Raw genomic sequence first — 19983 nt, 5'->3', positions numbered from 1 at the left:
GGCATGTCAGTTATCAAATGCTCCGCCAGTTGTTTTTCATTTGTGCCAATTACTTTTCCAGCCTTTTGTTGCTCCTGTTCCGACTTTTTAGAGATGCAGCCTCTGAGCTCAGAAACAACATTTTTTTTATTCAGCGTTGCTGTCTCATCCTGCCATCCACGTACTGAAAGTGATGACCATGCTCCTCGGTAAGTGTGTGGAAAATGTGGAAAAAAAGAAAAGTGCACGTGTTGCTGCTGAGAGACTCGATTGTTGTGATGCACCTGCTCTGTCCAGTGGACATCTGGTCCATTCAACTAAACCAGGACAGATTATTGGGGGATGTAAATATGAAATCTTTTCCTGTTTTACATCTCAATAGAGATTTAGTTCTCTGCTTGTTCTCCACCTGCCTTTTTTTACAGCATGATAATGTTAAATTCCTTTCATGTTTGATATTCTTTTGGAACATTTTAAAACTCCAAATGACTCACTTATGACTCACAAATGACAGAGATGATTGGTCCAATGAAAAGCTGAACAAAGATAAACAGTTTGGAAGAATGTTGCCCCCACCCCCACCCCATTTATCAACTTTCCATAGAGACTGTTCCATATTTCCACCCACAATATATATATATATATATATATATATATATATATATATATATATATATATATATATATATATATAAATATATTATGAAACATGCGCAGGTCCATTTTTCACACATTAGTATGAATGAAGTGTTTACAAATCACATGTTCCTGAACATTTATGGTAATTTACATTCAGAAACACCCTCAATAACCACAACGCCTCTATAGAAATCCCATAGAAATTTCTTATGTAATGTAGATGAGACAGAAAATAAAAACTTCCTGAGAGACTGAAGTCTACCAAACCATGATTTTTAGTTAAGTCATTGAAGTCATGCTAATAATTATTTATATGCAGCATTTCATACATGAAACAATATAATGTCTTTTACACAAAAACTTTTGGAGCAGTTTTATAGAAGTGAAAGAGTAGAAAATAAATATTATTTAAAGGGACATTGTGTAAGACTTTCTGCCATTGAATGTTGAAATCGTGTATCACATGTTATGCTGCCCATGGTAATGAGCAACACTGTCTAACAAAACCGAATGACAAAGTTAGCTTCAGGCTAATTTAAGCAGTAGTGTTGACTTACTTGTCAAGGAGAAAGCTGCAACTTCAGCATCCCTTTTAAAATCTTTCCCCTTCTTGAGCTCCTTCCACCTGGGGAAGGCTAGCATGATATTGATCCTCTTTTTTTCTTCGTCTGGTCAGCTGCCTTTTGAGTCCCCTTTTCGCTTTCTTGGCAATGGTAATATGGCTCCCGTGCTGCTGCTGCATATGCATGGTCCTTCATTTTTGTAAATAACAATGGTTTCTCGTTCTGGTTTTCCAACTTGCAGGGGTAGAAAGCCTCTCTCATTTATCTTCTCCTTCCACATCTCATTCATTGTACGCTGGCTCGCAGGGAAAACGCATTGATGCAATTATTCCCCTTGTTGGCAGCTGTAGTTTCAAGATGGCAGACCTTCATGGCGCATACCTCCTGGCTTACCCATTATATGTATTAACAAATCTAAAATTCTTCACTTCTGAGAACATGTCAGATCATAAACGGAGGTCATAACTCAACAATGATAACACTTATATACATGCAGGCATCGATTTAGGCCAGTAAACAACAGAAAATGTTACACAATGTCCCATTAAGCTTCATACAATCCACTGAATTAAAAAAAAAAAAAAAGATGTTTAACTAATAATCCATCCATCCATTTTCTTCCACGAGTCACGGGGGCAGCTCCCTGAGCAAGGAAGCCTAAACTTCCCCCTCCCCGGCCTTATTCTCCAGCTTGTCTAGGGGGGATCGCAAGGCATTCCTATGCCAGCCAAGAGATGTAGTCCATCCAGCGTGTCCTGGGTCTTTCCCGGTACGACGTGCCCGGAATACCTCACCAGGGAAGCATCCTGACCAGATGCTCGAGCCACCTCATTACCCTATCTCTAAGGGAGAGCCCGGCCACCCTGCAGAAAAAACTCATTTCGGCCACTTGTGTTCACGATCTTGTTCTTTCAGTCACTACCCACAGCTCATGACCATAGGTGAGGGTAGGAATGTAGATGGGCCAGTAAATCGAGGGCTTTGCATTTTGGCTTAGCTCCTTTTTCACCAAGACAGACCGATGCAGAGTCCGCATCACTGCAAACGCTGCACGGATCCACCTGTCGATCTCCCTCTCCATCCTTCCCTCACTCGTGAACAAAACCCCAAGATACGTGAACTCCTCCTCTTGGGGCAGGACCTCATTCCTGACCCAAAGAAAGCACTCCACCCTTTTCCAGCTGAGGACCATGGTCTCGAATTTGGAGGTGCTGATTCTCATCCCAGCAGCTTCACACTCAGCTGCGAAATGCTCTCTCTGGAGATCACGACCCGATGAAGCCAACAGAACCACATCATCCGCAAAGAGCAGAGACCCAATCCTGAGGCAACCAAACCGGATCCCCTCAACACCTCAGCTGCACCTAGAAATTCTGTCCATAAAAGTTATGAACAGGATAGGTGACAAAGGACAGCCTTGGCAGAGTCCAACCCGCATTGGAAACGATTCTGATTTACTGACGGCAATGCGGACCAAGCTCTGACAACAGGGACTGGACAGCTCGTACAAGGGGGACCGGTACTCCATACTCCCAGAGTACCACCCCACAGGAGTCCCCTGGAGACCACGGTCAAACGCCTTCTCCCTGTCCACAAAGCACATGTAGACTGGTTGAGCAAACTCCCAGACCCTGAAGAGGATGTAGAGCTGGTCCACTGTTCCATGACCAGGACGAAAACCACGCTGTTCCTCCTCAATCCGAGGTTCGACTATCCAACAGACCCTCCTCTCCAGGATGTCTGAATAGACCTTACGAGGGAGGCTGAGTAGTGTGATCCCCCTGTAGTTGGAGCACACCCTCCAGTCCCCCTTTTGAAGAGGGGGACCATCACCCCAGTCTGCCAGTCCAGGGGAACTGTCCCCAATGTCAACGCGATGCTGCAGAGTCAAGAAAGACAGCACTACAACATCCAGAGCCTTAAGGAACTCTGGGCAGACCTCACCCAACCCCTTGGGCCCTGCCACTGAGGAGCTTTTTAACCACCTCAGTGACCTCAGCCCCAGAGGTGGGAGAGCCAACACCAGAGTCCCAGGTTCCTCATCGGAAGACATGTCTGAGGGCTAAAGAAGTCTTTGAAGTTTTCCCTATACCGACCCACAACGTCCAGAGTCAAGGTCAGCAGCCCCCCCATCCCCAGTGTTGATAAAGCACCGCTTCCCCTTCCTCAGTCGCCGGATGGTGGACCAGGATTTCCTCGAAGCCGTCTGGAAGTCATTTTCCATGGCCTCTTCAAACTCCAGAGTTTTTGCCTTAGCAACTTTCGAAGCTGCGTTCCTCTTAGCCTGCCGATACCCATTAGCTGCCTCTGGAGTCCCACAGGCCAAAAAAGCCTGAAAGGACTCCTTCAGCTTGACGGCATCCCTTACTGCTGGTGTCCACCTACAAGTTCAGGGACTTCGTCCTCGACAGGCACCGATGACCTTATGGCCACAGCTCCGGCTGGCCGCCTCAACAATAGAGGCATGGAACACAGCCCAGCAGACTCAGTGTCCCCTGCCTCACCCAGGACATGGTTGAAGCTCTGCTGAAGATGGGAGCTGGAACTCTTTTTGACAGGGGACTCCACCAGATGTTCCCAGCAGACTCTCACAACACACTTGGGTCTGCCAGGTCGGACCGGCAGCCTCTCGCATAAAAAAAAATGCATTTATTGATTATAAATAAATAATTGCATTTAATCTCTCAACTAACAATAAAAAGATTAAATGCAGTTAATGATTTGATGACAGAGAGATCTCTGTCAGAAATAATAAATAATTCACTTAGTTATTTATAACATGATTTGTCGATGTTATTGTTATTATATCCAACATTTAATTGTATTTTTTTCAGTTTTTTTTCTGTTTGTTACTTTTTCCAGAATTTTTCCCGTATTTACGTTGTTTTTATATAACTGTTAATAAATTCTTTATAGCAAAAAGATCTAAAGAACACACAAGAAGAGGAACACTGCATTATTATGCTTGTGTGCTGGGTTATGCATGTGAACATTTTATTTTTATTTGATCTATTTTATTTAATATAGTTGAACTTTTTTTGAAGGTTGTCTGTTATATATTTGACTAATCTAAAATTGGAATAAAGCTTAAATGATAACATAAAAACAAAAATAATGAATCATGTTGCAGTGCAGAGATGAGACGTATCTGTAACTGGAGGACGGAACATGCACCTTGGCAAACACATCGTTACAGATCATTCTTCTTTCAATTCCAGCTGGTATTGATCTTTCCAGGGGGACATGGCATACTGTATTTTGGACTAGAGAAATGAAAGCATCCACCGTTGAGTGATGGTTGGAAATGTCTGACCTGTCTCCTACTTCATGTTGGTGACCAAAAGCTTGCTGATAGCTTCACCAGAACAATTTCTGTCCAGTTAGTTTGACTTTGGAACTCAGCAGAACTATAACAGGTTCTTTTTAGCAGCGGGATCTGATCACACACTAAATATACACAAATGTGTGTAAGCAGGTTGAAAAATGAGGATCCAGGAGATGTAGGTAAAAAAAAAAAAATGAGGTAATAAGCCAAACTGTAGATTACTCTTAAACAAGAAGATTCAACATCTGGCTGTTTACCACAAAATATTCACCTATGTGTGAATTTATTAGCTTTGCCTTGTAATTTATGGACTTTTTGAATAATTTTGTTTAGTTTCTCTTGGGAAAGTGAGAAAGAAGGACTTGTTTGTTTGTTTCTCACATAATAAAGGACCTGAAATTAATGTTTCACCACTTGTTTTAAAATATTTATCACTTGCCTAGTCTAGATATTTTTTTGCTTATTTCAGGAAATCTTACCACATGTAATTATTTTACTGTTCTGGTGTTTTTTTTCACCGGATTATACTCTGAAACTTCTCAAGTTACGTGTTTATTGTTGTTTTGTTTTTTTGTTTTTTGTTTTGTTTTTTTTTCCTTTTTATCAATATAGCTCATTTTTGCAAAGAAGCTTATTTAATTTTATTTAATTCTTTTCATTTATTTCGAGCAGATAGTCTTCCAAGGGGTAAAAAAAAACTGAAGGAGTTGCAGATCAGTAACTTTACAGTTAAATCCACATTGATTTAAATCAGGCTACACAAAATACGAATTATACATTGATGCTTGAAAAGGAGTGGAGTTACCTAAAACTTACTAAACCCCACCCTGATTTGTAAAATAAAATGATACATTCACAAAAACCAAAGAACTGCTTCCTTATACAGAAAACTTCATCAGCAGTGTTATATATACACACGTGTGTAAAATACTTGTATTTTTTACACTGATATTACCACAGGCAAAATGGTTTCAAATACCAACAATGGTAATGGGAATACCTCTTGGTAGGGTTATCAGCAGAGGCTAGAGGGTCAAACTAACTTACAGTCAGTTTAATAAGTTGTTTTTTATTCTTTTAAATAGCCCCTGATTGCACGTCCAGTGATACATGACAGAGCTGAAATTCAGCTGTTAAAAAATATTTTACCCTCCTGCTTACTGACACGTTTCATTTGGAAACTTGAACTTGTTATTTGTAAAGGATCTGATCACATTAACCTTCAGCAGCTCTAATGATGACGATCAGATTGTTTCCCAACTGACTCTGTTCTGTAGGAAACATGATACGTCTTCATCATGGGCTGAACAGCAGTCAGGTTCGCCTCCCAGCCCGGTCAGCAGGCTGAACTGTGGGAACCACAAAAGGATTTTCTCTCTACATCTGCATCTAGATTTCACCCTCAGCTGCAGTAAACATGAAGCTGAATAACCAGGAACATGTTATGCTATGCTATGCTATGCATGTTATGCTAAGGCCTGTCCATAGAGCATATAAGATTATCAATAAGTTTGATTCAACAGTTTGACATGGATTCATTTTCTGAATAAATATTAAAACATACACACAGCTGCTTTGTCTAAGCACTGAAACACTGAAATCAACATGCAGCTTCTGTAGATAAACAGGCGTGGTCAGTGTGCAGGTGTAACACTTTTTGGGAGGAGAAAGAAGGCAAGCAAGGAGAGGAACATAAGAAGAACCTCAGAGGAGAGGGGAAATAAAACAAGGTGAAAAATGAGCCACAAGCAGCTGGTGTAATTACAGAGTGCTGAGAACACAGAATAAAGTCGAACTGGTCTCCACCTTTCCCTGTTTCTGTTCAGCCCTCAGCACCTGTCTGCCAGCTGGACCACAGATTTACACTTCACCTAACAAGTTTTACTCCTTTCATTTTCATCTTTCCATCCACACAGTGTGTGCTCGTATCTGATCGGTGTGTTTCTTTTGATCTCGTTGATTTTACTTCAGGTTGCCATCTGCGGTGGGTTCCACTGCATGTTTAAACAGACGGAGAGAATCTAAACCTTCAATGAGGCATTAAAAAGATCCACCTGGCAGGAAAATGTGTTCCAAGAAAAGTGAAGAGAAACTTCAATCTGTGCATCGCAGTAGCAAAGAATAGACAACAAAACAACATGTCAGTCAAAACTCAATATGTTAATCAAAAGGCATGGACCTGACAGCATCAACACGTTGAACAGGACAACATATACAGTACAACTCAAACCAACAAAGGGAACATTTAAACAACACATCTTGGATCACAGTGAAAGAAATATTAATATAATATATATTGCGGAACGTGTTGAGAACAGAATAACATGAAAATGATCAATGGAAATCAAAATCATTAACTCGTTGAGGCCTGGATTTAGAATAAAATAAAAGTGGAAAGTTCAGATGCCAGACTGACCCAACTTCCCTGGAAATCCCTCAAGACAAATCAGAATAAGGTCAGTATTCCTCTATGTGCCTGTATGCGTACAGCGTCTGGGAATGCTCCTGATGAGATGATGGATATTCTCCTTCCAGACCTGGATCAGGGCATCAGTCAACCCCTGGACTAGTCTGTGGTGTGACATAGAGGTAGTGGATGGAATGAGACATGATGTCCCAGAGGTGCAGGATTGGACTGAGATGAACAGGCAGACCAGTCCACAGCATCGATGCCTTCATCATGCAGGAACTGATGGCACTCCAGTCAACATTTCTTCGGGGTATAACAGACTCTGTATAACACCATCACTAGGAACAAAATAATGCACCAGAGAAGGATTCTTACAGACTCCACGGTGACCCTCCACACTCATTTCCTCCAAAGGAAACCCACAGTGAAGCTGAGCTATTCTTCATTCTTTGCTTTGAAGCGGTTCTATGTTACAGCACCAAAACCATCTGATCGGACTTGTCTGAGACAAATGCATGTTTAATACATGAGGTCCTTAGATCATCCCATCAGTTTGCTGATCTCCAGCGAGTGAATTTTGCCTTCTTCTCACCTGCTCACAGCGTCTAAACAAAGGCACAGTTCCTACCCAAGAGCAAGACAAAACTAATGTCCAGTGGAAGCAGTGGGAGAGAGCTGAAGAAGACAGTTGACGGACTGCACATCAAGCTCGTCCAACAAAGTGCCAGTTTTTCAAAATTCATCAAACTATGAGCAAAAGCTTAGTAATGAAACCACAACACATGTATGTTTAGTGCAAAATTTTCCCCAGATACCGCTACATACTGGAATGTACTACATAAAGCGTAGAAAAACGGTTTTACACAATTTCAGTCAAAGAGGAAAGATTCTGCAGCAATCTGGACGCACATGAATCCAGTCCTTAAAGATATCAAGAAAAAAATACCCACAAGTTACCACTGTGCACTTTTGGTCTGATGGTGCAAGTAGACCGTACAAGGACAAGTACTTTTTCTTTCTTTTGTCTGTTATTCCACCTACACTGGGATTTGAAAGAGCTACTTGGAACTTCTTCCCCACGTCCCATGGTAAGAGAACAGCTGACATACAGGTCCTGAGAGGAAATGATGTGATAGATGGAAAATGCAGAAGAAGCAAAGAAAAGAACAGAAAAGTGATACCAGGAGGGCAAGGAAGAAAAGACCTCTGGCCATGTTGATGAAGGAGATGGGGAAAAAAGATGGAAGGGGAGATGAAGAGCCTCTGAAAAGTCCAGAGGGCACAGTAACCTCTGTTAACAGACTTAAAAAAGGAGACTGGCCAGCAGAAATGTGTGATGACCATTGGCGGCTAGCCAAGACTATTGTTGATACTGAACATCAGGATGTGAAAGTGGTGTTTCTGCATCCCCCTGGTCCAGCAGCAAAGGTTCAACCTAGGCTTGAACCCAATTTCCATCCAGATAAAGACTTCATAGTGAAACTAATGGGAAATCAGCAGTCCTATCAAGAGCGTGTCCAGCGCTTGCTGAAGGCATAAGTGCAGGTAAGTAAGCTAACTGGAACTGTTCCTAGACTATAGATTTGGTATTAAAAGCCTTTTGAGTAATATTATTGTTAAGGGATGTCAATTTAAGAAGAGGTGGCAGTTTAAAACCATAACACAAAAACAACATCCTCCGAAGTGCGCTGAAGAAAAACGAAAACACAGTGACACTTTAATAAAAGAGCACCATGAGGAAGACCAAGTAAAGGAACAACTGACCCAGTTTTAAATTCTCATCTGACACTTTTCATTTATCTTTCCAGTTAGTCAGAGGACCGATACCAGGAAGGCACCAGTGGACCCACACAAGCTAAAAGCCATGATGGAGAGGAGAGAGGGGAGGGGTGAAGAAGAGAAAGATGAATACATGGAAAGAGGAGGTCAAAGAAGGGAGAAGGGTCTGTCTTCAATTTGTTAGTTTGTCATTATATTTCATTATTTACAATTTAAATAAAAGCGTTCAGCTCATCTTCTGTAATCTTGATCTGTTTAAAAATAAAATGGTTCAATAATCAGAAGTACAAACATTTCTGCAAATAGTCAACACCTTCAGTTAGTTTTCAGGAATCAGATTTAAAAAAAACTTTTTCTTGAGTTTGTGTTGTTTAAAGGAACTTCTAATCTACAGCGTTTGGTGTCTGTGTTAGTCCATGAAATAGTTTTTAACATATGAAAATAAAAAATATTTGAAAACCTGAGTTTAGTTCAGCTCAGGATCGGGGACTGAACTGATTTGATGTAATCTGTTGCTGTTACCAAATTTAATAATTTCATCATTATTTTTCTACAATGCCGTGTCAGAGATCAGCAGTCTGAGCTTTTCCCCCTAAACAGGCTGATTATCTACAGAACAGTTTTAATACATTCAACACGACAATGAAAAATAAAAAAAATCTGTCAAAAATTATCTTAGTTCTATGAAAGTTCAATAACGAATGTAATTACAGCAGAAACTTTAATAATCACAGCAGAAACTTTAATAATCACAGCAGAAACTGTAATAATTACAGCAGAAACTTTAATAATTACAGCAGAAACTGTAATAATTACAGCAGAAACTTTAATAATCACAGCAGAAACTTTAATAATCACAGCAGAAACTGTAATAATTACAGCAGAAACTTTAATAATCACAGCAGAAACTTTAATAATCACAGCAGAAACTGTAATAATTACAGCAGAAACTTTAATAATCACAGCAGAAACTTTAATAATCACAGCAGAAACTGTAATAATTACAGCAGAAACTTTAATAATTACAGCAGAAACTGTAATAATTACAGCAGAAACTTTAATAATCACAGCAGAAACTGTAATAATTACAGCAGAAACTTTAATAATTACAGCAGAAACTGTAATAATTACAGCAGAAACTTTAATAATCACAGCAGAAACTGTAATAATTACAGCAGAAACTTTAATAATTACAGCAGAAACTGTAATAATTACAGCAGAAACTTTAATAATTACAGCAGAAACTGTAATAATTACAGCAGAAACTTTAATAATCACAGCAGAAACTGTAATAATTACAGCAGAAACTTTAATAATCACAGCAGAAACTGCAGTATTGTCTCCCTTCCACAAGATGGAGACAGCTAACTCTCAAACATGACAGGTCTGCTGGGGTTTTCAGATCTTCTAACATTAATTCACACAGTTAGAAAAAGTTTATTTATATTCTGAGATGTATTTGTTGCACTTCATGTTGTTTTGGTTATTAAAAGTTCCTGGATTTCCATCTCTTATATGCAAAGATAAAACTGTTTCATCACCTTAAACGTCACACAAAGATTAAGAAAAGAAGAAGTAAAAACATGTCTCATGTTTTATGCAGATGGAAGCAGATTTAGATCAGCCTGACCACTATCACATCCCAGCTCCTGGAGTTTCTTGAGACCAATTCTCCAGGCAGTGGACGGTGAGTACATTTCATGTTGTTTATCAGAGGTTTGACTTGGTTCAGACTTGGTAACTCACCCATTTAACCATGGTTAGATGAATGATGGATAAAAGAAATTTATCCTTAAATTCATCAGATTATTAGTCTACATTTTATTTGTCTTCACTTTTCATTCTGATGGGAATAAATGATGCTCATCACAGACACAGTGTGTCCCAGTGAGTGAAGCTGGAGAGTCCTTTAACTGGACATTTTTAAGAGAACATCATTTCATTTTGAGGTGCGGATGAGCAATCTAATGATGTTTAATTTATATCATCATCATCATGTACAGTCATTTGATTGAATCTTATCCAACAACCTGTAGTTTCTGGATTTGGCCACTAGATGTCACTTTCTCACCATAAAGACCAGCCTGCAGGAGCAACGTGAGCCTCTGCTCTCCTCAGTCCTAATAAAAGCTACAGCTCCAAGATCTACAGATCCTTAATAAGCAGGATCTGTAAATTAAAATACTGAGAAGAATATTTTCTGATCTGAGAATAATAAAAAAAAAAAATCCTGTGATAGACTGGCGGCCTGTCCAGGGTAGACCCTGCCCCTCGCCTGCCAATTGCTGGAATGGACCCTCCCTCCTGACCCAGACTTGGACTATCAGTATAGATAAATGAAAATAAAAATCATGAAATCCACCACAAAAAACAGCGTTCCTTAAAATAAAACCTTTATTATATAAAAATGCTTTTGATACAAAAGTGTAAATTACACGAAGCATTCTTAGCTGAGACAGCAAATACAGCGTTTTAAGGGCTTTTAGTGGCATAGTGGTTTGACTCAGGGGTCAGAGCCCGCCATGTTCCTGATGTGCTGCTTGGAAAACCACAACGCTGAACCGAAGCTGCTCTGGAACCGAAGCTGATCCAGAACCAAAGTGGGATGTTGATCCGAGGCCAGTCCGCAGGCTTTGCCTCCTGATCCAAGGTGTATCCTTTGGATTCAGTCAGGGGACTCTGACTCTTCTGGAGGACTCTTGGTTTTCTGAGTCCCTCCAACCTATTCTTCATATTTACTGTGTTATTACAATTTTGATTCTGGTCCCAGTCTGAACATTAAAACAGGAATTAGTCTGTCCTCAGACTTCACAGACCTCTGATCTGAGGTGGTGAAACTGAAGGTAGGATGGTCATCACGGGTCAGAACCCATCACAGAGAGAGGAAAGTCAAGACAACAGTTCATTGTGATGTGAGGGAAATATCTGGCTTTGGTAGTTTGATGTGGGGACGTATTCAGCAGGTTTTACCCCCTCAGAGGTCCAAACCTTAGGCCTCAAGTGCTTGTTAGACTACAACTAAAACCTTCTCATGACAGTTAGATCAACATACTACAGACTCAGCGTCTCCCACACCTTCAGCTGATCCTGAAACAGCTCTGGATTAAAGTCTCAGCTGGAAACCCAGAAGGACTCCTTCAAACCAGACCAGACAGACATACATGATCATCTACACGAAGAACATACAAATACGACGAGATACTATAAGAATAATTAGTTAGGAGGTGTAAAATAGCTTCATAATCTAATGTGAGAATGAGAGTGGTCATTTTGGCCTCTGATGATTATGTACACAATAGCAGCAAACATAGTTTTGGTAAACAGGACGAAGAGTGGAAAGAGGAGGTGATGACGATTCAGACTGAGAGTCCACCTCTAACAGTTCAGTCACTTCATCACTTGTCTGTACAACAAGTCCACATGGACACCAGGTTTTGGTTTGTAGGAAGATCTACGAGGTTCATCCATCCATCCATCCATCCATCCATGCATGCATCCATCCATCCATCCATGCATCCATCCATCCATCCATCCATCCATCCATGCATCCATCCATCCATCATTCTTTTGTTTCCTCTCATTCATCTGTCATTTTTCTGGATCATCCATCATGAATGAAATCTGAAAATAATTCCAGCACTATGTACATTTCTGCTGCTTCCTGTCTCTGAGGAGGAGGAAGAGGAGGAAGAAGAGGAGACAGCAGCAGGGGGTCGGAGAGGCAGGGTCCATGGCTTGGTTTGTGGATTCAGCGGTTTGAGGTTTTCCCTCCTCCACTGTTTGGCATCAGTTCTCAGCTGAAGGAGCTTCCCCAGGTTTTAGGGTCAGAATTCAGTCTTGGAGGAAGAAGTGACCCAAGAGAAGAAGATGAAGGCTGAAGGAGGAGTAGCTGTAGTTCTTCTCCTCTCTGAGCCTCTGGGCAGAGCAGAGCCTGCAGGACACATCTCATCAGAAGACCTGACATCTGGAGGACAACTGGAATGATGGATTGACCACCGTGGTATGTAGGGGCACATGTCTGAGGTGAGGAGGTCTTTCCCTAAAAAAACTGGAGCCAGGAGTCTTCAACACTTTCTTCCTCACAGGGCTCATTGTTTGTTGGGGGGTCATGAGGAGTCGGTGCAGGGAGAAGGGGGTGGGGGGGACAGGTGGAAGTAGGATCGTTCTGTGGAGGGGGATGGGGGGCAGCTCTCCTCAGCTGACATGTACTGAGAGCGTGGGGTGGGGGGTGGAGGGTAGGGGTCTGAGTCTGAGTTCAGGTCCATGTAGTACTTGTTGTGTTTACCATGGCCTGAGGCCTTCCAGCGGCTCGCCGATGACGGCAGGCCGGCGGGGGGGTGGGGGGTGTAGTCACTGTCACAGACGTCGGTGCTGCAGGGTGTTGTGGGTGGGGCGGCGCCACGGATCGGGTGGTACGGCCTGATGGAGACAGAGACAGAGGTTGCTTAGGTGATGGTTTTGCATCTCTTCCATCTTTAATCTTTAAAACTCCAAACCAAACTCAACTCTTTGAATCCCAGTCAATATCCAGACATTATTTTTTCAGAATATCCTCAGTTGTCAGATCATGAGGATAAAATGATGTAAAATGAATTTATCAACAGATACAGCACCATAAAGACCAACCGAAGCAACGAAACAGAATTTATTTCTAACAGAACTTTGCAGAATTAACAGATCAACAGTCTCATCTGCACATCATTCTCTTAAGTCTTGGCTTTAAGGAGAAAAAGATATTGGGCCCGGTAACAAACACACAACAGAAACTATTATTTTACACTTTTTCTTCAAGGCTTTTTTTTCTTTTTTTTTTTGCTATTTACAGTTATTTATGCTACAACCTACCTACCAACCTTACAAAACCAACTCCAGCTCAGCTGGTTTTCGGCCCTGTCATGCATCAAAAACATCTTCTTGTCTTTATTCCAGCCAAAGAGGACCATTATTTTTCTTCTTTTTAGACAGACACAGAACCTTCTGCTCACTTGTTGATCTTTGGCTGCTCCTGATTGGACATTATCATCAATTTGAGCTCTCTGATTGGTGGAAAGTTTGAAATTTCGACCAATTCCAGACCAAAATAGAGGTTTTTAGTAACACAGAGTCTCTAAACAAACATTATATTTTGAGGCTGGTTTGTAAACCTCTCGGACGGGATATAAATGTCTGGAAAACTTCTGTAGATCACCTAAAGGCTCAGCTACCCACCACAATTCACCCCACAGAGTTACACACTACCGTTCCTGAGAAACTGTGGATGATTTAAGAGAGAGTGTTCGGGGCGCCAGATATCTAGCCGAGATTTAAGGGTTAAACTTGCAGAACAAGTCAAGCTTAATGAGAAGGAACATCTGTACCCTTCATCTGAACATTTTACTCTTTCTCCAGTCAGTCTTTGTTTGATGACAAAAAATGTCATAAATGGACTTACTGTGCAGCTTCAGGTTCTCACCTGACATGATCAATCTACTCAGTTCATTCTTAATCACAGGTACCTCTAGATTATCTCTTCACCAAACAGGTTGTATTTGTTTCAGAACAACAGACTTTCTGCAGCTTGTAAAAATAAAACAAACAAACAAAAGAGAATAAAATTCTGTTTTTGATCATGACATGAGCTCCAATCCAGTTGTACATCAGATCCAGAATCAGATCCAGAACCTGAGGCGAACATCATGATGAACTACAACAAAGATCACACCAGGATGTCTCTGGAAAATCTGCTGCAACGTCACAGACGTAGTAGTCTTCCAGCTCCTCGCCATATATGCTGCATATCTTTCTGTAAACTTCATGTTAACAGGTGCACATGCTTGTTTTTGTTTTTTTCTTTTTAACAATGAAAAACTGGCTACAGGTAAAACGTATTAAAGGGTATTACCGCTATAGACTGAGCTTGACAACAACCAGAAAAATAAAGCCCTGGTAACATTAAAAGTGTAAACAATAAAGTTTTTATTCTTTGTCTGGTACCACATTAGTGATCTGCGCTGCATGTCTGGGACGATCTGGACTTGGATGTTTAACTTAAGAAACTTTGTTCTTCTTTTGCTTCATCTCAACATGTTTTCTACGTCTCTACATCCTGGAATAAGTCGAACCAGCTACGACACCATTCGACTTACATGATACATTCTTGATATCTGTGCATAACTGGAGACACATTCACAAAAATCTGGAAAATCATCTTGTTTAAGATGGACATAGGTTTGACTGCTCGGATGGACGTGGACAGACTGATCACCTGTATGATCTGGTGGTGGACGGACTGTTGGACGAGTAGAAGATCTCTGTGTTGTAAAGGGAACGGTCAGTGGCCGGAGAAGGAGGAGGGTTCAGGATCTAGAAACACAACAGATCAGTGTTATCTAAATGGAAACATCGAGCTGTGTGTGTGTGTGTGTGTGTGTGTGTGTGTGTGTGTGTGTGGACCTGAGGGTAGAAAGCCCCTTTGGTGGAGGACGAGCTGCTGGACGAAGCTCCGGTCACATGGTTCCTGTCGTAGAGAGGAGCCCCACTGCTGCTGCTGCCCATCAGGCTGACCGAGCTCATGATGGATTTCCCACAGGAGATGCCTGCACACATGAATACGTACTGGTGTTACTGGTACCAGAACTGCTGAGAGCTGCCGTGGCTGGTGTTGTGTGTCTGATCAGACCTTGGAAGGTACCATGCTGAGAGCTGCTGGGAGTGATGAAGTTAAGGGGAACGTGGGGTGTCCCGCTGACGTATTCATGAGGAAACGTCCCGTTGGGGTTCTTGTAGCGCCGACACACCACACGCTGACACACAAAATAAGCTCCACCGGTCACAAACACCAGCAGGATGATGGCGATGACGGGCCCGATGGGGTTGGGATCGGGGTTTGGGATGAAGTTCGACGGAGGAGAAACAAACTCTATACATGGATGAGAAAAACCAGATCAGGGTCTGATGTAAAATCCTGTTCATGTCGTAGGAATATCTGACTGTTCGTACCACATGCCAGCTCGTCGGATCCATCGGAGCAGTCGGAGTAGTTGTCACACTGCTGCTTCTTCAGGATGCACTGGTTGTCACCACAGCGGAACTGGCTGGGAGAGCAGATGGCTGCAGGAAGATGGAGGTCAGGTTATCACATGTTCATGCTCATTCTCAGGTTGCTGCAGGATGGTAACGTAACATGTTGGATCCCAGAGTTCCTCCAGAAAAAACAAAGATCTGATCAGTTTGAGGTTGGAGTTCATAGTTTCAGCTCATTGATCGATAACGAATATACACATTTATTCCCCCACAGACACACTGGGAGGCAACGTGGGGTTCGGTGTCTTGTCCAAGGACACTTTGGCATGGAGTCAGGGGAAGCCTGGAATCAATGTCTGAACTGCCTACCGATGTGTCTGTCAGGGTATGAATGAGTGTGACAGATGACCGCTATAACAAACAACAGATGTGTGTGTGTGTGTGTGTGTGTGTGTGTGTGTGTGTGTGTGTGTGTGTGTGTGAGATCGGGTGAATGTCACATAGCTTAAAAGCACACTGATTGGGTATACAAGTATAGTCTATTTACCAAGCTATGGTATCGACTGTGAGCTGTCATGGTGAGGGTGTTTCTTGCTAGCTTGTTGGTAAACATGTTGAACATGTTGAACATGTTGAACATGGTTCCCTCATGTTAATAAGTTTGTTTTACCAGTGTTGCAGCTGCTGGTCTGCTTTTTCTGTTTTGGTTGTACAGTTGTTGCTGCTGTTTCTGCCTGTTGTATCTTTCTCTCCTTTTTCTTCTCTCTTTCCTTTTCATTTGTTGCGTCTTGTCTGGTCCAACATTAACATGTAACTAAAAAGCCTTAAATCCACAAAGATCTTTTTGGCAAAGCATATTTGTTCGGCACCACATGATGAGCCAGACCATCATTCTGCTGCTATGATGATGTAAATAAAATGAGCCTGAAAACAGGTTTGTTAATATCAATGAAAAGTGAAACGATCGTCTTCCTGAGGGCTGCGATTTCTGCAGCAGCTACAAGAACCCAAGAGGAACCTGAAACTTGGTCCAGACGGTGAAGAACCTCAGGAGATTTCTATCCACCATCAAAACTCACAACACGTCCTCAGCTCCACGATGTGGTGGTAAAAAATGTTCCGATTCTTTTTGGTTTTCTTTAATAAAAGAGCTTCCTGTTTTTGCACCTGGTCTGTTGTTACAATAAAGTTTTTTTAGTTGCTCTAAACGATCCTTTTAAAATAAATAAATCAATAATCCCATTTATTGATGTTCATTTCATCTGTAAAAGTCCGGATCAGGTAAATGAACCTGTGGAAGCTGCAAACAGAGGTTTAAATCTGAATGTTTTCAGAATTCATTTTTCAGGCTATCTCTGCTTCGTATGATCACACCAGTCTGTTAAGTTCGAAGTCAGAGGTTCATAGTTTTTTCCTTCCTGTTGGCTCAGTGTTGGACCATTTAAGTAAAAGTTTGTTTAAACCGTATGTCTGATGATTTCCTCCATCACAGACTTCTGAATCAAACCTATTTATACCTAAGTATTGTCCTCCTTCCAGGACAGACATGATGGATAAATAAAACCAGAATTAAGTCTTTCAGTCTGCCTCAGAGGCTGCAGGTAATTTGATATTTGGTGATTTTTGTGCAGAATTTTGTAAAGTTTAGAAATGACGAACATTTTCTGATGAGCTGAAAATAAAACCAGTTGTGGCGTTGTTCATTTATAGATGACAGCCGCTTTCATTCACAGAGCACAAGATAAACGTTTCATATCATCTGGGGTTGATGTTTTATATCATGTGTAGATGTTAAAATTATTTGTCCTTTTTTGTTTCTTCAAGGGTATTTTTTTGTTATTTTGTTGTTTTTATATTTGTCCACAATTCATTCTTAACACAGATCCTGGATCGTCACTTATCAACTGTTCTTATGCACAGATGTGAACATATTTAGTGCACGAGAACATTCATGTTCTTAAATATCAGATGTGAGTAGGAAGAGAATCTAGTTTTAGAGCAGGGAAACTGATTATTACTGCAGATGTCACAGCAATCTCAGTTTTTACATGGACATAATTACTCAATTAGGAATCTTTTAGAAAAAATCAACATGTAGCTTCTTTGTTTTCAAACCTTATAAAAGACACCTGAAACAAAGAGGTGAGAACCTATTACTATTGATCTGATGTTATCAAAGAAATTTGAAACTCTGCGCTGTGCTGTGAGGTCACATCAGACAGCTGATCTGATTGGTGAGATCACAGTGACTTCTTCTTGAAACCAATCTGGCTTGATTTCTGCCATGATCTGGGATCTGTGTGGCAGAGTTATACTAACTAGTATCCAGTGAATATCCAGGTGGGATTTTAGCCACCAGGCTGCACAGTGATGTGGTGGTTAGCACCTCACAGCAAGAAGATCGCTGGTTCGAGCCACAGCTGGGGGGAGGATGGAACAGCGGCCTTTCTGTGTGGAGTTTGCATGTTCTCCCAGTGTATGTGTGGGTTCTCTCCAGGTTCTCCGGCTTTCTCACATCATCCAACGACATGATGCTAGGTTAACTGGTTATTCTACATCCTTCCTAGGAGTGAGTGTGCGTGGTTGTTTGTCTCTGTGTGTTGGCCCTGTGATGGACTGGTGACCTGTCCAGGTGTACCCTGCCTCACGCCGGCTATTTGCTGGGATGAGCTCCAGCTTTCCCGCAACCCTGAATTGGAATAAGCAGTATAGAAAATGGATGGATGGATGGATTTTAGTGTCCGACATGAGACAGGTGGGACATTCTTTGACCATCACTCAGCTGTATTAAACCATCCCTGCTAGATGTGGTCTTTTCTCCAACATACATTTATTTCTCTTGAACAATTCAACATCAGACTGAAATCAAACAGCACACAGCTGCAATGATGCTGGGAATGTGTGTAAGTTACATCAAATCACAAAACCAACTCAAATCAAGGCTCCTTCAACCCTCCAGAACAGTTTAAACCAACAGAGGAAGTTCAGGTGGTTTCTGTCTCCCTGCTGAAGATACACCATGTCTGTGTGCTGCCACACTGTTTTAAAGGTTTAATGTTGGTTCTTTAACAACATCTCTCTTAAAAAGACAGAAACATGACAGAACTCCCTTCAACATGATAAATTTCATTCCTAGGATGGAGTTTAGGAGAGTTTGTAAATGAATGGTTGGTAAATGAGGGCTCTGGACAGACCTTGAACAAATCCTGAGCTGCTGGTTTTAAAGTTTCTTTCATGCCTCAAACACAGCAGAGCTTTGTATTTCACTTACTTTCACAGTCCTGCTCATCAGACTTATCAGGACAGTCAAGTTCTCCATCACAGCGCCTCTGAGCATCGATACAGCTCCCATCATCACACTGGAAGTGGAAGGAGGAGCAAACAGGACAGTTTTCTTCATCGCTGCCATCCTCACATTCAGGGAGGTGGTCACATCGCCAGGACAGAGGAATACAGTCGATTTCTCCAGTGGAGCAGGTGAACTGCTCTGTGGAGCAGGTAGGAGGTTCTGAAAGAGAAGCAGAAGGTGACATGAGGAGGAGGAAAAACGCCCACAGAGCAGGATCTGTTCTGACTCGGAGTGTTTTGGTGTTCACCTCCACAGTGCAGCAGGTCCTGCAGCAACACCAGGTGCATGGGACAGGAGCAGCGAGGAGTCCCATCACCTTTAGCGATGCACATGTGGGAACAGCCGCCGTTGTCACGGGAACAAGGATGGGATGCTGAGAGAAGAAACACTGGTTACAGCAGATATACGGTTGAAATCCAGATCAGTATCATGTGTTCCAGCTAGGTGATCAATAAAGTATGTTATCTGTACCAAACTCCTGCTGATTCATCTCTTCTACAGCATGGATGGAGGTCAGGTAGAAAATCCGTCCCTGGATGCGTGTGCGTCCATCTCCAGTCAATTTGTCCACCCTTTCAATCATCTGCTGCTGCCGGTCAATCCAGTACAGATGATCTCCCAGAATTGTCAATCCCAGCGGCTGGAGGATGTTAGAATCCTGGAGGACAATCCGATTGGCTCCTGGCATAGATTTAGTTCAAAATAATGTGGAAGAATTTATCACAGGAAGCAGCGACTGGACAAAAGGACACATTTTTAACGTGCCAGGAGCAGCCAATGTGGCGAGTAGATTCCTGAATTTACCGTACAATCAGAATTTCCACTCCCCAAAACAACAAATTGAGATTATCAAAGCAACTGGATGCATTTAATCATGCATGTTTTTTTAAATAATTATTTTATTTTTGTTTTTTTTTTCCATAAAAATATTGAGCAA

General features: G+C 41.7%; 1 protein-coding gene across 1 annotated transcript in view; it reads right to left on the bottom strand.

Moving 5' to 3' along the window:
• Window positions 1-11071: 11071 nt before the first annotated feature.
• The window catches only part of lrp5 (low density lipoprotein receptor-related protein 5), a 58511-nt gene continuing 49599 nt past the window's right edge, over window positions 11072-19983 (bottom strand). The window contains exons 22-29 of the mRNA XM_041996369.1: window positions 19518-19727; window positions 19294-19419; window positions 18969-19205; window positions 15674-15784; window positions 15354-15593; window positions 15128-15270; window positions 14940-15037; window positions 11072-13114 (exon numbers count right to left, since the gene is read on the bottom strand). Of these exons, the coding sequence (XP_041852303.1) occupies window positions 12802-13114; window positions 14940-15037; window positions 15128-15270; window positions 15354-15593; window positions 15674-15784; window positions 18969-19205; window positions 19294-19419; window positions 19518-19727 (1478 nt within the window). The 3' untranslated portion in view covers window positions 11072-12801. The remainder of the gene's footprint in view (window positions 13115-14939; window positions 15038-15127; window positions 15271-15353; window positions 15594-15673; window positions 15785-18968; window positions 19206-19293; window positions 19420-19517; window positions 19728-19983) is intronic.

The sequence above is a fragment of the Melanotaenia boesemani genome, chromosome 10 (assembly GCF_017639745.1).
Source record: "Melanotaenia boesemani isolate fMelBoe1 chromosome 10, fMelBoe1.pri, whole genome shotgun sequence".
Taxonomy (NCBI): domain Eukaryota; kingdom Metazoa; phylum Chordata; class Actinopteri; order Atheriniformes; family Melanotaeniidae; genus Melanotaenia; species Melanotaenia boesemani.
Note: the sequence above shows the minus strand (reverse complement) of the source record. Positions and strands in the feature narration are given on the sequence as shown.